The sequence below is a fragment of the Typopeltis vanoorti genome, chromosome 1, assembly GCF_054136105.1.
Source record: "Typopeltis vanoorti isolate ZY-2024b chromosome 1, IOZ_Tvanoo_1.0, whole genome shotgun sequence".
In the NCBI taxonomy this organism is placed as follows: Eukaryota; Metazoa; Arthropoda; class Arachnida; order Uropygi; family Thelyphonidae; genus Typopeltis; species Typopeltis vanoorti.
In genome coordinates this window covers 31786889-31799412 of record NC_143549.1, presented here as the reverse complement: position 1 = coordinate 31799412, position 12524 = coordinate 31786889, and the positions used below count along the sequence as shown (strand labels likewise).

Genomic DNA, 12524 nt, shown 5'->3' with positions numbered 1-12524 from the left:
TCTTCAAGTCCTCTTCTACCAGCTCCCTCCATCTCTTCTTTGGCCGCCCACGCTTCCGCCTTCCTTGCGCATCAATCTGCATGACCCTTCTTCCCACATATTCGTCCTCCCTCCTCATCACATGACCAAGCCATCTCAACCTTGCCTCCTGTATTTTCGCTCCTAAGTTCGTAACTTTCACTGTTCCCCTAACATAGTTATTTCTCAGACGATCCTTTCTGGTCACACCGCACATCCACCTAAGCATTCTCATCTCTGCTACTTCCATCCTGCTGATGTTATTTTTCCTCGGGGCCACAGTTTCTATAGCATATGTCATAGCTGGCCTCACAACTGTCCTATAAATTTTGCCTTTCAGAGATTGATCGGCACCCTCTTATCGCATAACACTCCAGCCATCTCCCTCCAGTTGCTCCAACCTGCTTGTATCCTGCATCCCACTTCCTTCTCAGCTCCTCCATCTTCTTCCACTGTTGAACCTAAGTATCTAAAGTCTCTCACCTTCCTGATGACATTTCCTTTCAACTTCAGATCTGTCTCCTGGCCGCCGCTGCCCACTGCGCAACACATATACTCTGTCTTACTTCTGCTCAGTCTCATACCTCTCTCTTCCAGTACTTTTCTCCATCTTTCCAGTTTAGTTCCCGCTTCTTCTCTTGAATCTACACACAGCAAGATGTCATCTGCATACAACATTGTCCAAGGCGCATCTTCTCTCACCTCCTCTGTTATCACCTCCATCACAATATTAAACAGAAACGGACTTAATGCTGACCCTTGATGCAAGCCAACTGTTACTTGAAAACTTTCTGTCTGTCCCAAACAGGTCTGAACACTTGTCTTCACATTTCTGTACATTTCCCGCACCAACCCGACATATTTCTTCGGCACCTTCTTCTCCCTCAGACACCTCCAGACTTCTTGCCTTGGCACTCTATCATATGTTTTCTCCAAATCAATAAATACCAGATGTAGCTCCCTTTGTTTCTCTCGATATTTTTCCATCATCTGTCGTAACCCGAAGATAGCATCTGTTGTTGATCTACCAGGCATGAAGCCAAATTGTTCCTTTGCAATCTCCACCTCCTTCCTCAATCTACCATCAAGAACCCTTTCTAGGATCTTCATTGTGTGGGACATCAACTTTATTCCTCTGTAATTTTTACAGTCTTGTGCATCCCCTTTACCCTTGTAGATGGGAACAAGAGTACTCTCCCTCCATTCCTCGGGTATATTTTCCTGTTGGCAAACTTTCATGAACAGGTCCCACAGCAGGTCAATTCCCTCTTCCCCCAGTGCCTTCCATGCCTCCACTGGAATTCTGTCGGGGCCCACCGATTTTCCATTCCTCTTCCTCTTCATGGCCTCCGTCACTTCCATTCTACTGATGTTCTGCACCATCTCCTCTGTGAGTCCTTACATTTTCCTCATTCAAAAGTCCCTCAAAGTATATTTTCCATCTGTTTCTTATGTCCACATCCCTCCATAATACTAATTAGCATTGATGTTTATTAAATAAATTACAAAATATTGGAAGAACTTATTTATAGGGAAACAGAAAAACCAAATGAATGTAATAGACACTTAGGTTTTGTGAAATATGCATAATCATATTGTCCCTTTTTCTTTTATTTTTGCTGCCATGAATAGAGGAAATTGCATGATCATTTTTTCTACTAATCAGTCTTAATAAATTGAATACCATTGATCATTTAATTTTTCGTAACTGTTAATTAATCACTCTACAGCCACAGTATGTTTACAATAGCCTTCAAAACATGTTGAAATAATATGAAACATAAAAATGATTGCTATATTTCATTCAAATGGACAGATGGATGATTAAATAAATTACAAAATCTTTGATGTGTAAAATTGAACAAAATGTTTACAAACTCAGACATACGTTTCATAAATATATAAGTATTTTCTGTTAATTATTTATTTCTTTATCTGCTAAGGGTACATGTTTCTAATGTTTCCCTTTTCCAAGAGAAAAGTGAAACATTAAAAACATGGTTGATTTTTTTTTTTTTCCTCACTTAGTTATACTATAAATCAAAGATGTCAAGAAATTATATTATTGGTTTAATCCTTTATCTAAGTACAACTAAACAAAGTTTGCATATGGATATGGAGTATGTTTATGACTGGGCTACTTGTATATGAAGGCCGATGACTTCACATTAATGGCCTTAGTATCCCATAATGCAAAGCACATATCCTTTCAGGTGTGTATAATGCTATGCATTATGGGAAGGGCTCTGCCCAGAGACTGGTTTTGACTATTATTGAGGTCTCATCAGTAGGAGCCAGACCCAGAAAGGATACCATGGTTGAAGTAATGCACAAGTCATATATTTCCCATATACAAGAGCAGATACTTCACATGCAAACTTTGTTTGCTTACACATGGATAAAGGATTAAACCAAGAATATAATTTCTTGGCATTGTTCATTAAAAAAGTTTTTTTTAAAGTGGAATACCGTATAGTTATTCATGACTTATTTTTCATGGTATTAACAACACCACACACTTTTTTATCACAAAGATATTTTATTAACACTTATATTTCGCTGATTTTCAACTCAGCATCAACAGAGCACAGCACACTTGTATACACGACAGTGAGTGAGTGAAACTATATAATTGTAAAAGACAAAAGATCTAAAGTCCTATTTTTGGCACCCTCTAAAGGGGGGGGGGGAAAGCCGCTATCCAGGAGTTTTTCTTAGGATAACCATCTCCCAAATTTTTGGCAAATTAATGCAACCATATTTGTTAAGGTTGGGAGAATTCTTCAAAGCCATTGCTGACTCAAAAAATAATCTTTCAGATCTATAACGACTCCTAAATAGCACATTCATTTTCCTCCATCTAATCCTGTTTGAAGGAGAGTCCAAAGCGTGGTCTGCCAGTCCCAACTTGCCATAGTAATAGTAGCGAATGTATCTTTCATGTTCTTCCAGACGGATGTTCACTGATCTTCCTGTTTGCCCATAATAGGCCAAGTCACAGTCACAAGAAACTTCATACACTCCTGGGTGTTCTAAAGGGTGAAGGTGAGCGGATCAGAGTTGCCAGCTTGACATGAGGTTTGAAAGTGGTGCGAAGGCCATGTTTCAACAATACTTTGGCTGTCTTTTCCGATGTACTTCTGATATAGGGAATAGAAATAGTCATGTTGTATTCTTGTGTATTAGGGGAGGGCAGAGTAATGGGCCTATGTAGTATTTTATCTATTTTGTAGGGATCGTAGCCGTGGGTAAGAACGTATGGCGCAGGTATTGGAGTTCAGTGGTCAGAGCTGTATCGTTAGAACAAATGGCTCTTGCTCTGTGTGTAAGTGTTTTTAAAATGCCGTACTGTTGGACTGGATGATGATGTGATTGTTTATTTAGGTATCTTCCTGTGTTGTAGGCTTTCTGTATATAGAAAAAGATAATGATCCATCTGAAGGGCAGGTGACTAATGTGTCAAGAAATGGTAAACAGTTATTTGATTCTTTTTCTACTGTGAAGTGAATTTTGGGGTGTTAGCTGTTTAGGTAGGTGACAAAAGCATCCAAAGTGTCTTGTCCATGGGGCCAGATGGCAAACACATCATCTACATAGTGTAACAACACTTGTGGTTTGTATGTAGCTGTGGTAAGTACTTTGTTTTCAAAGTGTTCCATGTAAAAATTTGCTAACAGGGAGAGAGGGGAGAACCCATAGTAGTACCATTAATCCGTTTGTAGAATTTTCCTCCCCATGTAAAGTAACCTGCATTCATGGTAAATTGAAATAATTCAAAAATATCAGGGGGAAATTTAGACTTGATTAAATCAAGAGTGTCTGTAAGTGGTACATTGGTAAATAAGGAGGTGACATCGAAACTAACCATTATGTCTGAATCTTTTAGGATTAGATTTTTAACCAGTATTTTGAAATGGACTGAATTTTTTACAAAAGTAGAGGAGTTGCCAGTAAGGGGGGTAAGCGACTTGGCTAAATGCCAGGCCAGTTTATATGTGGGACTATCTATGCTATCGACTATGGGGCGTAGGGGGATATTAGTTTTGTGGATTTTTGGTAATCCATAAATATGGGGTGGTTTAACATGAATTGATTTTATTTTCCTGATGATTTCTTTGGGCCATGATGTCACTTTTTTCAGTAATTTTTGGACTTTTTTCTTTTGAGACATCGTAGGGTTTCGATGTATAATTTGATGTGTGGAACTCTCACATATGAGATCTTGCATTTTTCTGTTATACTCTTCTTGATTCATGATGACTGTTGCATTTCCTTTATCGGCTTTTGTAATAATAATATTTTTATTATTATATTATGGGCAAACAGGAAGATCAGTAAACATCCGCCTGGAAGAACATGAAAGATACATTCGCTACTATTACTATGGCAAATCGGGACTGACAGACCATGCTTTGGACTCTCCTTCACACAGGATTAGATGGAGGAAAATGAATGTGCTATTTAGGAGTCGTTATAGATCTGAAAGATTATTTTTTGTCAGTAATGGCTTTGAAGAGTTCTCCCAACCTTAACAAATATGGTTGCATTAATTTGTCAAAAATTTGGGAGACGGTTATCCTAAGAAAAACTCCTGGATAGCTGCTTTTTTTTTTTTTTTTTTTTTTGTTTGTTTTGGAGGGCGCTGAAAATAGGACTTTAGGTTATTTGTCTTTTGCAATTATATAGTTTCACTCACTCACTGTCACGTATACAAGTGTGTTGTGCTCTGATGATGCTGAGTTGAAAATCAGCGAAATATAAGCATTAATAAAACATCTTTGTGATAAAAGTGTGTGTGGTGTTGTTAATACCGTGAAAAATAAGTCACGAATAACCATCAATACCTAAGCTTATCTGTTAGATAAGCTTAGGTATTTATCTGTTAGATTACCTGTTAGATACCATATAGTTAACTGCAATAAATAAAAATATGGAAGCTGAGACTTCACATCTCTTGCTTTAGTATCTCATAATGCAAAGCACATCTCCTTGCAGACATGTATAATGCTATGCATTATGGGAAGGGTCACTACCCAGACCGGTTTCGACTTTTATTGAGGTCTCTTTAGTGGGAGCCAGACCCAGAGGTGATACTGAGGTTGAAGTAATGCACAAGTCATATTTTCATATACGAGTTGCCAAAAAGTGTCACACCTTGTTATTAAATTATTCTGGATTAGAGAAAGTTGTTGGAAGTTTTTTTTTTTTTCACTTGGTTATACTATAAATTAAAGATACAAAGAAATTATATACTTTTTTTAATCCTTTATCCAAGTGTAAGCAAACAAAGTTTGTGCTTTGTCTGACCCTTCCCATAATGCATAGCATTATACATGTCTGCAAGGAAATGTGTTTTGCATTATGGGATACTAAGACAAGAGATGTGAAGTTTTAGCTTCCTTATACGAGTTGCCCCAGTCCTGAAGAAGATAAAAAAATTATTTTGGTGTTCATTTAATTAGAGCCTGTAACAACAAATTGACAGACAAATTCTAAACATTATAACGAAGTTATTTAATGGAAAACAACCTGCAAAATAACATTTTTACTTTTGTAAGTTGTCTTTCATCCTTGATTGTATCTTTGTATTTTTGTAAGACACCTATACTTCAGCAGTATCTGTCAGCCTGTATTTTGGGAAATAAATGCTTTAATTTAAAGAATACAAAGGAAACAAATGTATAATTAGTGTTTGAATATAAAGTGCAACTTATCACCAAAAGTTTACAAAAATAAAAAGTGCATTATAATTTGGGTTTGAGGTTATATTGTGAGTAGTCTGTGTAATTTAGTGCTCATGTAAATTTGGTCACTTATCTGTTTTATTGTTCCACCCACTAGAAAATTAATATTTTATAGTATATTAGAGTAGCTTTTTGTGTTTTTAGAATATTTAGTCTCTTTATAACATTTTTATTATGATATTATAATATTAAAGACAGCTGTAAAATGGGCCAAAAACAGAGAAGAAACGGAATGCTAACAAGAACAGCGAAGTAGCGAACAAGAAGGTTTTCTCCACTAAAGACTATATTGAACGCGATATTGAAAATAATTCAACCTCCAAAATTGCTAGGTTAAAGCAGATTATTAGACAAACAACGAAGGAATCACAGAAAGTTGAGTGATGTTTAGAGGAACACACAGGGAGAATAAAAAAAGTTCTGAAAAATGGAAAAGAAAGCGTGGAATAAAATAAGTCAGTGTGTAATAATAAAAAATCTGGTAAGTTTAATTGATTATAAAAGTGACATTATTTGGAATAGTGACTTTATCATAAAACTTGCCATCGATGAGACAGTTATAACGTCACGTTTTCTTGGAGCAAAAATTAAAAGTATAATGCAAGTATTTGAAAAACATCAAAAAAAAGCAAAAGAAGTCGTAATTCTGGTTAGTACCAATAACTTAACTACTGATAACTTCAGTATGAGAGAGAATAGAATATGTTGTTGGAAGAGGTTAGAGCGAAGAGTGAGAAAGTAAAAATTGTTAGTATATTACCTAGATATAATGGAAATGAATTATGAATAAGAAGGGCTATGATGACAAATGATTCAATGCATAGGCTATATAGAAGGAATGGATGCTAGGTCTTTGGATGTGTGGAGTGAGTTTGAAGAAAATTGGATTTGTATGAGAGGGATTACATACACTTGAATGTGTTTGGCATCAGGAGTCTTGAAAAATTATTAATTGATATGAGACCTAACACAGAGTCAGGGAAACTGAATTCTGATGGGAGGCATCATGAGGCATCATGAAAATCTGTGTGTAAGAGTGACAATGATGGGAATGGTTATTATTATGGAAATGATTATGAACAGAGATCAATTATGTGTTCATCCAATTTGGAACTATCAAGTGTGTGTGTGTGTGTGTGTGTGTGTGTGTGTGTGTGTGTGTGTGTGTGTGTGTGTGTGTGTGTAAAGATTCTGCATAAGTAAGGAAGTAAATAGGAATGGAGATCTGCAAGTTGTCACACTGTGTCATGCAAACCACAGACAAGTGTCTACAGGAATGCTAGGAATATCACAAACAAAGGAGTATAGTTTTTGCCACAGTTAATATATTTGTCTTGTATTATAGGCATTAGAGCACTATCAGAAGCAGACATACTAACTGCTATCAAGTGCAAAGGGTACAGTATTTTTAGGAAGGATAGACAGGATAGGAGAGGAGGGCGAATCCAGTTAGAGTTGAGACCTATGACTGCAATACTAGTAATGGTTTTTCATGTGGCTGTGAGTTTGAAGTCATCTGGTGTGAAGTGGAGTTTAACAAGATTAAATACCTTGTGAGATGTTGTTACAGACTTAGTGGATCAGTTTCTAGTGATGAAAAATGCAATGGGTGCAAAAAGAGTAATCATAATGGGGGACTTTAATTATCCAAACATTGATTGGGAACCAGCAAAATCTAATGAAAAGAATAAAATTGAATTTATTGAGTTGCTGCAAGACAGCAGCATGTGAGGAACACTTGGTCAAAGAGTGTCTGATCTGCTTATAGTGTTAGAGGAGGTTTCAGTAAAAGATGTAACTATTTTGCCTCTGGTTGTGACAGTGATCATGTGGTACTCACTTAAGAAGTGGCTAAGTTTATGAATATTCCATTTAGAAAAGGTTACATGCTGAACTACAAACCAAGAAATTATGACATTCTGAGGAGTATGCTGGGTTCTGTGCCATGGTATCAGTTGTTGGATGGGAAGGATATCAGTAGTGCATAGGAAGCATTTAAAAAGCACTTAAATGATCCGATATCAGAATGTGTGTGATGTTGAGAGTTCTAAGCATAAATAGGGTAGGAGTGAAATAGATGTGGAAGAAATATAGTGTTTATAAGGATGATGTTAGCTATAATAATTATAAGTAGCAGGCCAGAAGAGTCACAAGTTATACGTAAAGTTAAGTCTGAGTATGAAAAGAAACTGGCTCTGCAAGTTAAAGACAATCCAAAAGAATTCTATAATTATGCTATAAGAAAAAGAAAGAATGAATTTGTAAAAATAACTACTGAATGCAGATGATATGCTGGTGACTGATGCATAAGTGATTGTTCAACTAATGAGCATCCATTTTGCTGAAAACTATCAATCTGTCATATGCAAAATTGAATTCACTGCTACCTCTTCACCATGTGAGGAAATTCATATGGATGAGGAGGAATTACTAGAGCTGTTGCAAACTGAACAAGAATTCTGCAATAGGAAATGATGGGATATCAGCAGGGTTGCTAAAACTGTGTTTAACTGAACTAGCTGCTCCCTTGACTAGGCTATACACTTTGAGTCTCAGAACAGGGAAGATTCTACAGGAGTGGAAAGAATGTATGGTAATCCCGTTGCACAAGGGTGTGCAAAGACCGATGTGTCCAACTATTGATCAATCAGTATCTCAGGAGTGGTGGTGAAGATTTTGGAAAAGTTGGTTAGGGCTTGCAAATGGTGATGAAGAAATGTATAAACAACTTGGATTAGTGAACAAAGGAAGGGTAATTATTATGGGTGATTTTAATTATAGCAGTATAAAATCCTGTAGCATTTGGGAATAAGGAAAATGAATTTCTCGAGTTCTTGAGACATAGCTATTTCAAGAAGCACGTAAAGGAGGGCATACAAGGATTGAGAGTTCTAGATCTGATCATTTCATCAGCGGATGTAATTGTGAGAGCAGTTTTACACTTTCCTCCAGTTAGTGAAAGTGATCATGAAGTAATCACCTGAGTTTTGGGTTAGTCGTATGCAGACTTTTGTGAGGAAAGGATATATGTGGAATTATAAGGCTGGTGATAATGACATGCTTAGGAGACAGCTTGGAGCTATTACATGGAATGAGGAGTTGAGTGGTAAGGAAATAAATGCTGCAAGGGAACTGACGAAGAAATGCATAACAGCATTAATGGTGAATGTATTCCAAAGGCCAAAAGGTTGAATAAGGTAGGTGTAAAATGGATGAATGTGGATCTTAAGTGTGAAATCGGGAAAAAGAAAGTACTTCAGAGGAAGTACAAGATAAATAATGGTAATAATCAGTTACATCAAGAGTATAAAGAACGAGCCAGGAGAGTGACTCAGTTAGTAAGGAAAACAAAAGTGCAGAAATTGGCAGACCAGGTGAAGAAATAACCTAGAGTTTTTTAGATATGTGGTAAGTAGAAGGAAGATTGATCATGGTAAGATGATGAAAGTGGTGGAATGGTAACTGTTCCAGAAGACATTGTTGAGGTATTCATAAGGGTAGAATCAAGTGTAGAGGACATAGGAGAGGATGGCTTAATTGTGAGTGGGCAGGAGGTATTTGAGGAAATACACCACACATCTTAAGGAAGTGTTCCAAGGAATTGGCATGCCTGTGTAATTAGTCTTTCAACAGCACAGGTTCAAAAGGAATGGAAGGAGGGTAAAATTGTTCCACTGCATAAAGGTGAGCTTCAAATTATAGGCCAATCTGTATATTTGGAGTTGTGAAGGTACTGGAGAGAATTGTGGGAAGTAGGATACAGAAATGGGTTGATAAAAGCAGTATTCTTTGTAGTCATCAGCATGGATGGAAGTTTCCCAACTTACTTATGTACTATAACAAGATGACAAATATGTTGGACAGGGGAGATGCGTATAGAGTGGTGTACTTGGATTTTGCAAAAGCTTCTAATAGAATGCCACATGACAAGCTGGCAAATAAATTGAAACAGATGGGATTGGATTGCTGAGTTGGATTAGTGACTGGTTGTCAGATAGGTATCAGAAAGTTGTATATGGGGATGCAGTATCCCAAAAGAGAAAGGCCACTAGTGGTGTACTGCAGTGATCAGTTTTAGGACCATTGTTGTTCAATTTGTATGTTAATGATATTGGGATGGATTTAACTAGTGATATGCAGCTGTTTGCAGATGATGCAAAACTGGAAAGAGAGCAATGTAGAGTCAAGCAAATGTTATGACCTTACAAATGTTATGGACTTGAATAGATTGCATGAATGGGCAAGTAATGTTGCAAAATGTTGCAAAGTGTAAGGTTTTGAGATTTGGTAAGCAACAATGGGATGCGAAATATACACTTGTTAGGAAACTTTAAAGGAAGCGGAGGAGATAAGAGATCTAGGAGTGATGGTGGACAGTGACCCGAAATTCAGGGGCCACATTGTACAAGTTGTGAAAATGTCACATCGGATAATGGAAATGATGCGGAGGACCCCAACATGCAGAAATAGAGAAGTTATGATGCCATTGTATAAGGTCTTGATTATGCCTCATATGGATTATTGTATGCACAGCTTTAGTAACCAGGCTTTCATGGTGATGAGGATATGTTAGAAAGGGTCCAGAGAAGATTCACAAAGGTGGTCAGTGGTCTTTGGAATGTGGAGTATGAGGACAGATTGAGAGAATGTAAGTTGCAGAGCCTCATGAACAGTAGGAAGGGGGGGGTATAATTGAGACATATAAGCTGGTCAGAGGTTGTTATCAGGTTGACATGGAAGAGATTTTTCATAGAATGGGAGAGTGGGGGTAGAACAAGATGCCATAGCTGGAATCTTTATAAGGAGGGTGTGAGCAGAAGAGTGAGGAGAAATGTGTTGTAAATGTAGACACATTGCATCAGTTTAAATCATGGTTATGAGCATTGTGTACCTCCCATGATGAGTCTCTGACTCCATGGAAGCCAGATGTTAATAATAGTATTTTTTTTGCCTGATTTTACTTTACTGTAGGATTGGTGTATCAGAGAAAGGGCACCTGAGTTTGCAGCTGAATGTGAATGGAACAGCCGGTCATTCCTCAATGCCTCCTAGAGAAACTAGCATAGTCAAGTTGACAAAAGCTGTATCAAAGTAAGTAGCATGTTGCTTAATATCACTCCCCTCCTTCTTTCTCATGTTATATAAGATAATAGAATTATATGGATATCTCCATGAAGTCAAAAGACTCATTGCCGGAGAACTGCACTAACCATTATTCACTCAATACCTATCATAGCACTACTTAAACTTATTCACCATTAAGCACTCACAACTACCTTGGCTTCTTATGTTGATTGTTCACATCTAGTTTATCCAGGCAAAAAAAAATATTACTCACATCACCTTCTTAGTCTCTAAAACTTTAGCTTGGTGTTCTTTTTCATTCTAAACATTTCTTCTCTTTTTCTCAACTCCTAATACTTTATAAGTCTCAGATCTGGCCAGCTTTAAAGTACTGTTCCCACATTTGGGGTGGAGTACCCAAGATCTCCCTAAGAATTCCTGGTTATATTCAGAAAAGAGCAATTTGCTTAATAAACAAACCTTTCCTCACAGACTCCCTTCAGTCATTTTACCATTTATCACTCTGTTTCAGCACTGAAACAGAGTGATAAATGGTAAAATGTGCCTTTTATTCTATAGGTACTTTCATGGGCATTCTTCCTATGAATCGGCTGCTATCATTCCCATCTTCTTCTAACCATGTAAGAACTAGTTGTTTAATAGTTAGAATACGTAGAATATTATATTTTATTTAAATTAAGGGGATATTTAATCCCACATTATTTCAAAGCCGAATAAGAAACTCTAAGATAGAAATCAAAGAGTTTCATGCCGAATATAGCAAGCTATAAATGTTCGGCGAGTCCAAGCATAAGCAAATACCTGGGTAGTACAATACCGGGCAACTCATAGTAAAGGTGGATAAAGCTAGGATCACTATTCTTAGTATTAACCCTAATGTAAAACTCATCCCCTAGGAGATGTATGTTGTTTTACATTAAGGGAGATAGTTCACTACCCAGACCGGTTTCAACCTTTATTGAGGTCTCATCAGTGAGTAGGTAGACCAATAAATACCAAGAGTGTAGTGATAATAGCTTTAATACTTTACAGTACGAGTTGTTATAGAGGTGCACAAATAAATTGATGAAATTAAGAGCCAAAAGGCTTCACTTCGGCGATGTAAAAATTATTTAAATTAAGGGGATATTTAATCCCACATTATTTCAAAGCCGAATAAGAAACTCTAAGATAGAAATCAAAGAGTTTCATGCCGAATATAGCAAGCTATAAAAGTTTGCTTGGACTAGCCGAACTTTTATAGCTTGCTATATTCGGCATGAAACTCTTTGATTTCTATCTTAGAGTTTCTTATTCGGCTTTGAAATAATGTGGGATTAAATATCCCCTTAATTTAAATAATTTTTACATCGCCGAAGTGAAGCCTTTTGGCTCTTTATTTCATTAGAATACTATATTTTTTGAATAACTGCTTTACACACAGAAGAGAAAACTAAATATAATTTATACTTTCCATATATTTTTCTTGATGTGTCATGAGCTTCTTTCAGGGAGAGGACAGAAAACTGGTATCAACATTTAAATTATTATTATTATTATTATCATCTGAGCCCTCCAGGGAGTCAAGGACTCATGAAGGGAGGCTGTAAATTACCCAACCCAGCTATCATACCTTCCATTAAAATCATTTATACTAGATGCACTCACTACCCCTAAGGGCAAATTATTCCACTCACT

At 36.8% G+C, this 12524-nt stretch overlaps 1 protein-coding gene across 3 annotated transcripts in view; it reads left to right on the top strand.

The window, feature by feature from the left end:
* Positions 1-12524, top strand: part of LOC150109868 (N-fatty-acyl-amino acid synthase/hydrolase PM20D1-like) — a 230874-nt gene that overhangs the window by 65918 nt on the left and 152432 nt on the right. For all 3 annotated transcript variants that reach the window (XM_090397063.1, XM_090397055.1, XM_090397070.1), the window contains exon 5: positions 10734-10853. In XM_090397063.1, coding sequence (XP_090253189.1) covers positions 10734-10853 — 120 coding nt within the window. The remainder of the gene's footprint in view (positions 1-10733; positions 10854-12524) is intronic.